Source organism: Octopus bimaculoides, chromosome 8 (genome assembly GCF_001194135.2).
Source record: "Octopus bimaculoides isolate UCB-OBI-ISO-001 chromosome 8, ASM119413v2, whole genome shotgun sequence".
NCBI lineage: Eukaryota > Metazoa > Mollusca > Cephalopoda > Octopoda > Octopodidae > Octopus > Octopus bimaculoides.
Window position 1 is genome coordinate 43994422 of NC_068988.1, and position 12245 is coordinate 44006666.

The 12245-nt window shown below is 37.0% G+C and overlaps 1 protein-coding gene across 3 annotated transcripts in view; it reads right to left on the reverse strand.

Moving 5' to 3' along the window:
- Positions 1 to 12245, reverse strand: part of LOC106868264 (syntaxin-5) — a 51662-nt gene that overhangs the window by 10326 nt on the left and 29091 nt on the right. For all 3 annotated transcript variants that reach the window (XM_052970076.1, XM_052970077.1, XM_014913449.2), the window contains exons 3-5: positions 10726 to 10796; positions 2659 to 2714; positions 286 to 398 (exon numbers count right to left, since the gene is read on the reverse strand). In XM_052970076.1, coding sequence (XP_052826036.1) covers positions 286 to 398; positions 2659 to 2714; positions 10726 to 10796 — 240 coding nt within the window. The remainder of the gene's footprint in view (positions 1 to 285; positions 399 to 2658; positions 2715 to 10725; positions 10797 to 12245) is intronic.

Genomic DNA, 12245 nt, shown 5'->3' on the forward strand with positions numbered 1-12245 from the left:
TATATATATATATATATATATGTATGTATGTATATATATATGTAAGTGTGTGTATATGTTTGTGTGTCTGTGTTTGTCCCCACCAACATCACTTGACAACCAATGCTGGTGTGTTTACATGCCTGTAACTTAGCAGTTCGGCAAAAAAGAATAAGTCTTGGAGTCGATTTGCTTGACTAAGAGTAGCGCCCCAGCATGGCCGCAGTCAAATGACTGAAACAAGTAAAAGAACAAAAGGATAACGAATATAAAAAGTAAGGCTACTTGACCAAATCTAAAACTGACCTCTTGAAGTGCAGCTATCTGTTTGTTTAGACTTGTTATGTCTTGTTTGATGATAAAAATCAGTTCTTCAATGTCCCCTTGTTTGTTATCAAACATTGAACTTCTTTTAACCACTGTTAAAAAAACAGAGAATAACGAAACAGTTATAGGTATTGTTAAGGTGTTAATCATTAATTTAAACAGTTATTAAACATTCTATACACTGTATTTTCCTTGCAAACATGTTGATATAGTATTTTGTGCGAACGTTTAAACAACATCACTGTCTTTGGAAGTCCTGCTACATTTTATAGAGAATTTTTGGTCCTCCAAAAGTGTTTTGGTGTACAAGTGAACTTACCACTTTTAGATGTACATTTTGATGTGAAAAATTTGACTTGTGTGCAAGAAGATACAGTAAACCTAACCTACAAGATATGAAAGAGAAATACTTTGAAAAAAACAAGCAAGCAAAATATAAATTTTAGTTGTGCAGAAGCCAGTAACAGTTCAGTTAATGACACCTCAAACTGTAATGGTACAACTACACAAACAAACACTGCTTGATAGACTGCGTAGCAATAACAGTGACATTATTATTCGAGACCTTTGGAAATGGGCTGTGCGTGAGAAGACCCGGCAAGCCAAGTAAGATCGTTGCCAGTGCCCCTGGACTGGTTCTTGTGCGGGTGGCACATGAGATGCACCATTTTGAGCGTGGCCGTTGCCAGTACCGCCTGACTGGCTCCTGTAGGATTTTCGAGCGAGATCGTTGCCAGTGCCCCTGGACTGGCTTGTGCGGGTGGCACATAAAAGACACCATTTCGAGCGTGGCCGTTTTCGTGCGGGTGACACGTAAAAGCACCCACTACACTCTCTGAGTGGTTGGCGTTAGGAAGGGCATCCAGCTGTAGAAACTCTGCCAAATCAGACTGGAGCCTGGTGTTGCCATCCGGTTTCACCAGTCCTCAGTCAAATCGTCCAACCCATGCTAGCATGGAAAGCGGACGTTAAACGATGATGATGATGATGATGAATGTGGTGAGCAGGCAGATTCGTTAGCATGCCAGGCAAAAATGCTTAGTGGCATTTTGTCCATCTTTATGTTCTGACTTCAAATTCTGCTGAGGTCAACTTTACTGTTCATCCTTATGGAGTTGATAAAATAAGTACCAGTTGATCACTGGGGTTGATGTAATCAGTTGATCACTGGGGTTGATGTAATCAGTTCACCACCTCCCCAGAATTGCTAGCCTTGTGCCAAAATCTGATACCATTATTATTACTATTATTATTATTATCATTATTATTATTGCTTCATATATTCAGATATAACTGGATAATCACAATACAAATAATTATTTAATCAATTATTGATGAATATAAGACTGGTCTTTAATATAATACTAGTCTTTCAGATCTATGTTGTGATCATATGAGGTCGACCTTGATCCAACAGACATAAAGGTTAAAGTGTTCTGGTCATAACCATCTTGTCTTTTATTGAAGCATATTATATCTAAGGCCATATTATCTAGTGTCCTTTCTGCTTAAAGACAACAGCATACAATTTGAAGAAGACATGATTGCTATTTCTAGTTCTTTGTTAAACAAAGTAAGTAACACTGGTTTTATAGATGTCAAGAATAGGGACCAAATCTGCTAATAATACAATAGTTTATAGATTGTCATCTTATCCGAGAGGAGAGGACAGTTCTCATTTATCTATTCAACACCATGAATCCGGGGCTAAATAATAATCCTTAGAAAGATTCCTTTGGGACTGGATTCTTAGAGACATCAAGGTTTTACTGCACAGTAATAATTATTGACTCTTCTTAGCTCTTCATTGGTTCCAGAGACATTTATATATTGGTGAAAATCCCTTGAGATCAAGGACAATAGCCATACATTTGGTGTTGAAACCAGAGCAGAGCAAAATGACTAGTGGACTTTGATCTAAGGCTGAATATTCCCATAACATTCCCACATGAACTAATACTTATCTCCAATACCTAACAAAGTTAACGTAATGTAGAATCATTGTTTGTGTGTGCAACAAAACATTTCAAGCTAATGGAGCCTTGATCTAGTTTTCTGATCCACTAGAAATATGAACTAAATCTCTCTCAAAAACCAGCAGAGCACATTAGATAATGTAATCTTAAATGCATTATGTCTAGATAAAACATGGGATCATTATAACTGGAACACCTTTCATCATAAGTCAGTTTAATCACAGCTAACCTAAGCTAAACAACAATCACAATAAAACACCAGCAGTAGATCTGAGCTCAAAATTTCAGAGTAAATAGTCCAATAGCTCATCCACGCAGCCATTTTATCTCAACATCATTTTTTACTTGGAAAGACAGGATGTCAGTAGTTACTTACACAAAGCCAGTTTCTCTAGTTTGAATGATGTGTTGGCAAGATTTTTCCCAACTGACCTAAAATGAAAATTAAACATAAGGTTAACCACACGACATAAAAAACTGTACTTTTTAATTTCAAATTTAATTGTACTTTTTAATTTTAAAATTAATTGCTTCAGTTTTCAATTTTGTAATAAACAAATTTATGGAAGAACGCTTCCAAAAATATGTTATTGAGTTGTGGTCTTCCATAAATATGATATCATGCTGTAGTGTTTCATAAATAGTTTGTAGTGTTGCAGCATTCTAGAAATATTTCCATGGTGTTATATGCCTCCATAAGAATTTTAATGTGTTTTAGTGTTCCATAACTACAATATTTTGTTAGTCTTTCAGAAATGATATTGTGTTGCTGTCTTCCATAAACATTCACTGTCACTGCATTCCATATGTGTTAATTTGTAATTAGTGTTCTATAAATACATTCATTATGTTCTAGTCTTCCCTAAATATGTTTATGGTGCTGTAGTCTTCCATAAATATGTTAATTTTGTTATAGTTTTCAATAAACATATTTACTATGACATAGTCTTCTACAAAACAAGCAAAGTGTCTAAGATTCTAGAAGATATTAATTTTGGTGCATGGTTCTGTTTCCATGAATTCAATTGATTGAAAGATAAATCATCATCTGGATAATACGCAAGTCTAACACAGTAAACACTATTGAATGAAATTATTTCTGAAAGCAAAACAAAAACTCCTAATACAGTTCTATATTTAAGAGATGAGGAATTATGTACATTATTTACACTTGACGGATATTTGTCCTCATTTTGTTTGTTGTTAACGTTTCAGCTGATATACTCTCCAGCCTTCATCAGGTGTCATGGGGAAATTTCGAACCTGGGTTCTCATTCCTAAGGTACTTTTCAATGTTCTTGTTGTTATTATTATTATTATTATTATTATTATTATTATTCAGGTCACTGCCTGGAATCGAACTCAGAATCTTGGAGTTAGTAGCCCATGCTCTTAACCACTATGCATATCCGTCAAATGTAAATAATGTAAAAACTCCTAAATCTGACACTTTTTCACAAAAGCTAGGTATAATAAGGCACAGAGAATTAAGCATTCTGTCCAAATACACAAAAACTCCTACAGTAGATTTGATCTCAAAACAGTGAGCTGGAATCACAATGTCGAATTCACATGATCATTACAACATTTTATTGATTCTAATTATTTACATTTCAGTTATCTATGTACTGATGGTTCTGTTATACTTAAATATTATAATGATATAGCCAACCCCTTGTGGTCAAGATGTGCATAGAAAACTGTTATTTGGAAAAGGTGTTGTTCTTCTCCTCTGGGTTTTTTTTTTTTTTTTTTACTATAGAATCAGGTAGGGACTTCTACATGTGAGTTCATGGAACTTAGCACAAAGTGAAGAAGAAACCGAAGAAAACTTCAGCGATATGCATCGATTTTAAGAAGTTTTTTTAATTAAATCATATGGGTCTTTCATTTACAATTACTATCATTACCTTACCACCAGAGTTACAGCTGTCCTCACAACCACCATAAAGGCACACCCCATTTACAGTACCCTCATCACAACCCTTACCAACATCACTGGTGCAACAACTATTAAAACAACCACCACCACTATTACTATTACTCTTAATACTACCACTGTCTCCTCAACTGATGCCACCTCTCCTATTAACAGCATCATAACCGAGAGTGACCTTTGTCCTGATAGAAATAACAGCTGAATTTCTCTCAAATCTAAAGTGACTAAAAAAGATAAAGAATAATAAAATAATAATAATAAACATTGGCTATTGTAGCCATAGATAAATAAGATGGGATTGTTATGGCTGGAACACCTTTACTAATGAGTTTGTCTGATAAGAGCCAACCTAGGGTTAAACAGAAACAACAGTATTACTATTAATACCACTGCTACTACTGACACTAGTAATATCAAAGTTCTATTCATACACTGCTACCAAGTACGTGCTGTCAGTGATTACTCAGGGTAGGCAACTGGTGACTTTTATGCAGTAAAACACAAAAATAAGCAAAACACAGGCACGTGACAGAGTTGTAAGCAGATTTACATCTGCCTTTATAGCACATAAAGGAAACATTGTTGTAGGAATGTACACGACATGTGTACTACAGCAGCATTATGCATAGCCTAGATACTGAGATTGAAAAGCAGGGACGAATTATGCCTACCTAATCTACAAAAAAATAAAATATTTTGCATTTTATGCATAGTAATCAGGGTAACCTTCATAATTTTATTGAATTAGGTACATATTTTGCCATGAAAGGAAAATGTTGCTATCAATCTATTTTATTCAAAGTAGGCACATCCCTGGTTGCTACAGAAGTGTTTGAAAACTGGCAGCCAATATAGTATAGCCCCAGGCTAACCAAAGCCTTGTGAGTGGATTTGGTAGATGGGAACTAGGTGTGTATGTCTTTGTGTCTGTGTTTGTCCCCTCACCACTGCTTGAAATCCAGGACTGGTGTGTTTACGTCTCCATAACTTAGCAGTTTGGCAAAAGTGATAGACAGAATAAGTACCAGACTTTAAAAATAAGTGCTGGGGTCGATTCTTTCGACTAAAAATTCTTCAAGGCAGTGTCCCAGTATGGCCGCAGTCTAATGTTTGAAACAAGTGAGACAGTAATTCAACTGAGAAGAAAAGAACTTGGTCATTGTTAAGCCCAACTCAGCACTGAAAGAGCATGTACCAGAAACTACATTATTAAATATATCTTTTGTTGCTTTTTTTAAAGATGACGGGCTGTGATTTGAGGGAAATTAGACTACTATTTCTAGCAGTTCTATAGAATGTGCACAGGCATTTTCGTTAGCTGTGTAGCTTACTATATGTGTTGTAAATACCCTAACAGCATAGTATAGCGAAGGGAACTAACTCTACACAAAGGGAAATAACTCCTAAGTCGATTGCTCGTGTTTGCCAACATTCGTAGGTAATTGAATACTTCGGGATTGTAAAACTTTTACAAGTTTCTATTTACTTTCTACAACATAACTGCAAAACAATTTATTTTGTTCCTGATGTCTCGATTTTGATCAACAGAACTACCAACTTCTTGTATTGCAGAATATATGACCGAGTATTCTACAGATAACGAGATCGAACTTGTTATCTCATGATAAATATTTCATCTGCAACCTCCGACATTTGAAGTGTAAATGGCTCAAGCGATAGTTTTTTTCTCCATTCCCTTATATCTTCTTTTCTTATTAATTATAGTACTTTCAATCCTGTTATTCCTATGATGCTATCAAGCTAAGTGTTTTGTCTATTCCTTCCTCTTTGCCTTTCCTAAATACTTTTCTATAGGTCAACATTTTTTAGGCTGTCTACCGTTTTAACATGCTTAAAATACCAAAGCTTTTGTTTGCCTAGTTCTTTTAATCTCAACGTGGTTTAACTCATACGGATTTGTCCTTTACTTCTTCTCTCAGCTAATTCTTTACATTCTTTAATAACACACAGCGATCGGCTTTTTAAGAAACCAGCAGTATGATGCAGCAACTTCAACTTGTTTACATCTATACATGGATTTTTTCAAATATGGTTTGTAGAAATAACAGCAGTCACACAAGTTACGTATGTAACTGCGATCAATCGGACAATGTTGGAGAACTGTAGAAGACAGTGGTGCAAGACTATGGGTGCAGATGCAGAATCAGCCCTCATAAATTGCGGCGGCAGCAGTGAATATCTCAAAGAGTAATTACCCTTGAAGACAGTAATACTGAGTTACTTCCCTTTACAACAACCTAGTTCGCTCCCTGGACTTTCTATCATGGAGAACCAGCCACATTATCATACGAAAGAGCACAACCGCATACTTCAAATATACGCCGTGTTTCCTCGAAAATAAGCCCTACCATAATTTTTCAAGATGTTTTTAATAAAATCCCTAGCCCGAAAATAAGACCTAGTCAAAAATGCATCGGCTTGTTAGCAAGACTATGTGATGTTTGCAAAATAAACCAACTACCGCAGCTTGGTTAAAGTCTGCGTCAAGTGCGCATGCACGGAGTTGACTCCCTTGTCCCCCAGGCAAGATGAGTGCAAAAAGAAAGATTTATTCCGTGGAGTAAAAGAAAGGAACTGTGGAAGAGTCACATAACAAGAATCTTACGGCTTTCTGTAAGGAGATGTTGGATCTCCGAATGGTTCGAAAATGGCGAGCAGAGTACGATAATTTCAGCAGACAGGTGGGCGAGGTAAGTACTAAGAAGCGCAAGTGTGGATCAGGTTGACAATTGTTATTTTCGGAGCTGGAAGATATCACATCGGGATGGATTGCTGTCAGAAGAACAAAGGCTTTGGTTGTACGCAGGGCTGATACTTAAGAATCGCATCTTGCAATGGCACCACAGTTGGATATACCCCCAGAGATATTCAAAGCATCACCTCATTGGTTGGATAACTTCCTTCGGTGATATGAGCTCTCGCTAAGAAGATCGACAACACTGTTCAAACTGGAGGATGCTGAAGTGATTTAATGTGCACTTGCATTCAAGTCTTTTGTTGAAGGCATCGAATTTTCTAAATACTATCTCTCTCATATAATTGCTATGGATGAGACTGCAGTATTTACAGGCCAAGGATCTAAAATGACAATTGAACAGACAGGTGCCTCGTCAATCTACGTTGCCTCAACAGGTTACGAAAGTGCAAGAGTTCTTGATGGAACAAAAGTCCCACAGCTTATCATCACAAAGGACAAAAAAGAGTAAATAGTTTGCGGAATTTATGTCCTTGAAATGGAAAAGGCTTGGTGCACACAAACTGTTATAAGAAAATGGGTTTATTTAACTATGTCATTTGTTTTACGTGATTCTCAAAGAGGTCATTTCGTCTAGAATTCGACCAGTACTCATCGCGCAAAGGATATGGAAACCTTCCTTTCTGAATGAAGAATTGACCACATAATGATTCCCACGGGAATGGCTTTGTATCTACAAACATTAGATCTTGTAATAAACTAACCCTTCAAGAATTATTTGCGGATGGAATTGAATGAATATATTGAACATAGAATGGAGAGAAATCAGTGTGGAAACTTTGTCAAACCCAACCTCCAAGAAGTTGTGAATTGGGTGAAGAATTCATGGAATAAAATTACTGACAGTTGTGTTGCCAATGCACTACGAGCAAGGTACTTGGACAAAAGTGTTCGTATAAGGAAAGTTATATTGCCAAACATGAGAAATTGGGGTCTATGATTCTACAGAAATGGATTTGCAAGAAATTCAGTCTGAAGTTCGGGGTTTGATGATTTATGACGATATTCCAGAAGACAAAATATTTGTACGTGACAAAAAACAATAAGCAAATAAATAAACTTTTGATAACAAAAAACATGGGTTTCCTTTTTACAATTTTTTTTCCTTTTACATGAGGACATGAGACTTATTTTGTCTTTCTTGGATATTTTCTGCAAAAATATAAGACATCCCCCCCCGCAAATAAGCCGTAGTGAGTTTTTTGGATGCAAAATTAATGTAAGACCAGGTTTTTTGGGGAAACATGGTAACTGTGTGAAACTAACATTAGAGCAAATTAACTGACAGTTGATGTGTGTGTGTGTGTGTTGATGCAGACGTGGCTGTGTGATAAGAAACTTGCTTCCCAACCACATACTTCTGGGTTTAGTCCCATTGCATGGCCCCTTGGGAATGTGTCTTCTACTATAGCCTCAGGCTGACATCAAAGCTTTGTGAGTGGATTTGGTAGTAACTGAAAGAAGTCGGTTTTGTGTATGTATGTATATATATATATATATATATATATATATATATATATATTTATGTGTGTGTCTGTGTTTGTCCCCACTGTACTGCTTAATAACTGGTGTTGGTGTGTTTATGTCCCCGTAACTTAGCAGTTCTGCATAAGAGACTGATATAAATACTAGGTTTAAAAAAATAAAAAGCAAGTACAGGGGTCAATTCATTCAACAAAAAATTCTTCAAGGCAGTGTCCCAGCATGGCCAGAGTCTAATGACTGGAACAAGTATGAGATAAAAGATATATACAACGCATTATCATTAAAACTGTAAGATGAAAAGCTTAACTGGTGAGAACAGGAGTCAAATCTGTGAATACAACAATAATGTTCTCTACTCAATATCTTGGAACTGGTTTTAGATAACAAAAATGAGAATCACAACACTCATGCCTGTCTCAATGTAAGTTAATTGAGACAATGCCAACCATGAATTAATACAACCTTCCTGCTGAAATTTTCCCACCTTCAATTGGGCACTGGTCTAACACAGAACATTCACAGATCATTTTACTGACAACCAGATGAATTGAGGTAATTTAGAAAAAGTGTTCTGTACCAGAAATACAACAGAGATGATGTAAGATAAATCTTCCTCTGCCTCTGGACAGAACATCATTTAATCATCATCATCATCAGTTTTAATGTCTTCTCTTCTATGCATTCATAGTGAGATGGAGTTTTTACTGAGGCAGATTTTCTACAACCAGATGCCCATCCTGTCACCCACCCTCACCTGTTTCCAAGCAACATAATATTTACCCCCATGGAAAATCACACTGCTTGTATGACAATGACATTCATTTACAACTGCCATGCAATGTCAAAGCAAGGAGATAGACTCACACACATACACACAATGGGCTTCTTTCAGTTTCTGTATATCAGGCCTTCTCACAAGGCATTAGTCGGCCAGAGGTCACAATAAAAGACACTAGTCCAAGATGCCACACAGTGGGACTGAACCCAAAACCATGTGGTTGAGAAGTAAACTTCTTAACCACACAGCTATAAAATTCTCTAGAATATATGATACTCATTCCTTGGCATTTCAGCAAGATGAAACAATGTATAATGTTACAACTTTAGTTACAATATGTTCTACAACAGTTTCACTCATATTGGCATGGATGGATTGATTTATTGGTCAGAGCAAATATCTTTACATTTCCTATCACTCAATCAGAAAGTAAAAAGTGGCAAATTAGAGCATACAGAATTATGCCTTGCTGAGATGCAATGACTCTTGTAAGATTTGAACCTAGAACAATGAGGTCACTAGACTATTATCTTAACCATGAAACCATTGAGCTTCTCAGATTAGTAGTAAATATATAAAAATAGGTACAGGTATGGTGGTGTGGTAGAGAAGTCACTATTTTCTTCATGTCTATAAAGGGTTTTGAGTTCAACGCCACTGAAAGTGTCTTCTACAATAGCCTCAAGCCTATCAAAGCCTTGCAAGTGGATTTGGTAAATGGAAAAGACATTCGAGTGAGTTCATTGCCAGTGCTGCTGGACTGGCTCCTGTGCAGGTGACACGTAAAATACACCATTTGAGCATGGCCGTTGCCAGTACCTCCCGACTGACCTTCGTGCCGGTGGCACGTAAAAGTACCCACTACACTCTCGGAGTGGTTGGCGTTAAGAATGGCATCCAGCTGTAGAAACTCTGCCAAATCAGATTGGAGCCTGGTGTAGCCATCTGGTTCACCAATCCTCAGTCAAATCGTCCAACCCATGCTAGCATGGAAAGCGGGCGTTAAACGATGATGATGAAACTGGAAGAAGCCTGTCATGTGTATGTGTAAGAGAGAGAGAGAGAGAGAGAGAGAGAGAGAGAGAGAGGAGTATTTATGTTTGCAGGTTTGTGTGTTCATGTTTCCTTGTCTTGAAATTGTGTACTAATTGCAAACAAACCTGCCCTCTGTTTGCAATCTTCCACAGAAATATGTCCAGCTGTTGTACTATCCATGTTTGAAAGATAGTAGAAAAATATTACCTTGTTTCTTAACAAGTGAGGGTTGGTGACATGAAGAGCATTTGGACATAGAAAATCTGCTTCAACAAATCTCATCTGACCCATGCAAACATGGAAAAGGCAACATTAAAACGACAATGATGCTGCTGCATTTGATGATAAATGAAGCAATGAAAGAATGAATGAATTCAAATTGAAAGTTGTGGACATAAACAAGGAACAGAAAGATTATTGAAAGACTGACCGAGATCTCAATGTGAATTCTGTAGTTTGAGGTTGGCTGCGGTTTTGCTGGACTGAAACAAGACCATTGAACTGTAAAACAAAATATAAGTAATAGGAATAAAGTTAATATAAGACATGATACATTATCATTTTAATGTTTATTTTGTTGTTTGGCACATGTTGGATGGATCTGTCAACAACTTCTCCCCATTTAATTTAAACTTATACCATCAGATCTATGAGCGCCAATGTTTTCAACTCTGACCAAGGTACTTTGTCCCAACAGACTTCCAAGGAGTGCACCTTCTACAATCAATTTATCATCTGTTCACATCACAAAGTTTATATTAGTTCAACTTCATATATTAGCCAATCATCATCACTATTTAACATCCGTTTTCCATGCTGGCATAGGCTGGACAGTTTCAAGGACTGTTCAGGCTCCATGTTTGTTTTGCCATAGATACCCTTCCTAACGCCAACCACTTTACAAAGTGTACTTGGTGCTTTTTACTTGGCACCAGCACTTACGATCCCGCAAGATTAGGGATACTTAACGGGAGAGGGTTGCAAGGGACAAGCCCATATGCAAGGTCAACCACACTTTTGCTTAGCTTGATATGTCTTTTCAAGCACAGCAAACTACCAGGTGTCTCAGTCTCCTGTCATCCCCTCGGTGAGTCCCAACACATGTAGATCCTTTCTCACCACTTTGCCTCATGTCTTTCTGGGTCTACCTCTTCCAGCTATAATGATCCTATATTTTATCTAGACATAGTGCATTTAAGATTACACTGTCTAATGTGTTCTTCTGGCTTTTGAGAGAGATTTAGTCCATATTTTCAGTGGATCAGAAAAAACTAGACCGAGGCTCCCTCACTGGCTTGTAATGTTTTGTTGCACACACACACACACAAACAATGATTCTACATTACCTTAGCTTTGTTAGGTGTTAGAGATAAGTATTAGTTCTCTCTACCATTAGAGATTGGTACTACATGAAGCAGCTGCCATCATTCATGTTTTAGATATTCAATCTTGCAGTCAACCATTCCCCTGAGTTCACATAGCAAGTGTAGGTTTAAAAGGCTATCAAGTTTAACTAAAAAGCCTCATGAGTCAATGAGGAAATCACTATGCAGTTGATCAAATGGCTAGAATTAGTGGTCTCAGTTTCCCTCATATCACACACAACCTAGTGTCATCAATAGGAAAGGAACACACTGGAAATCTTAGATACACTATATCTGAAAAGAAATGGGACGACCATGGCTAGAACACATTTAATTATAGATCTGCATTAACACTACCACCTGGTACCTTGGATGCTTTTAGTAGAGTTTCCACTGTTATACATATTCCAGCCAAGTTTAGGTTTGAAGAGACTTTCTTCCTTTCGTCTCACTAATCTCAGAGACCCTGTCTTGAGCACTAACTTCCCTCTTGATTAAAAAGATGATGATAACAATAATGGTTTTAATTTTGGCACAAGGCCAGCAATTTTAGGGGAATGAGGTAAGTTGATTACATTGACGACCC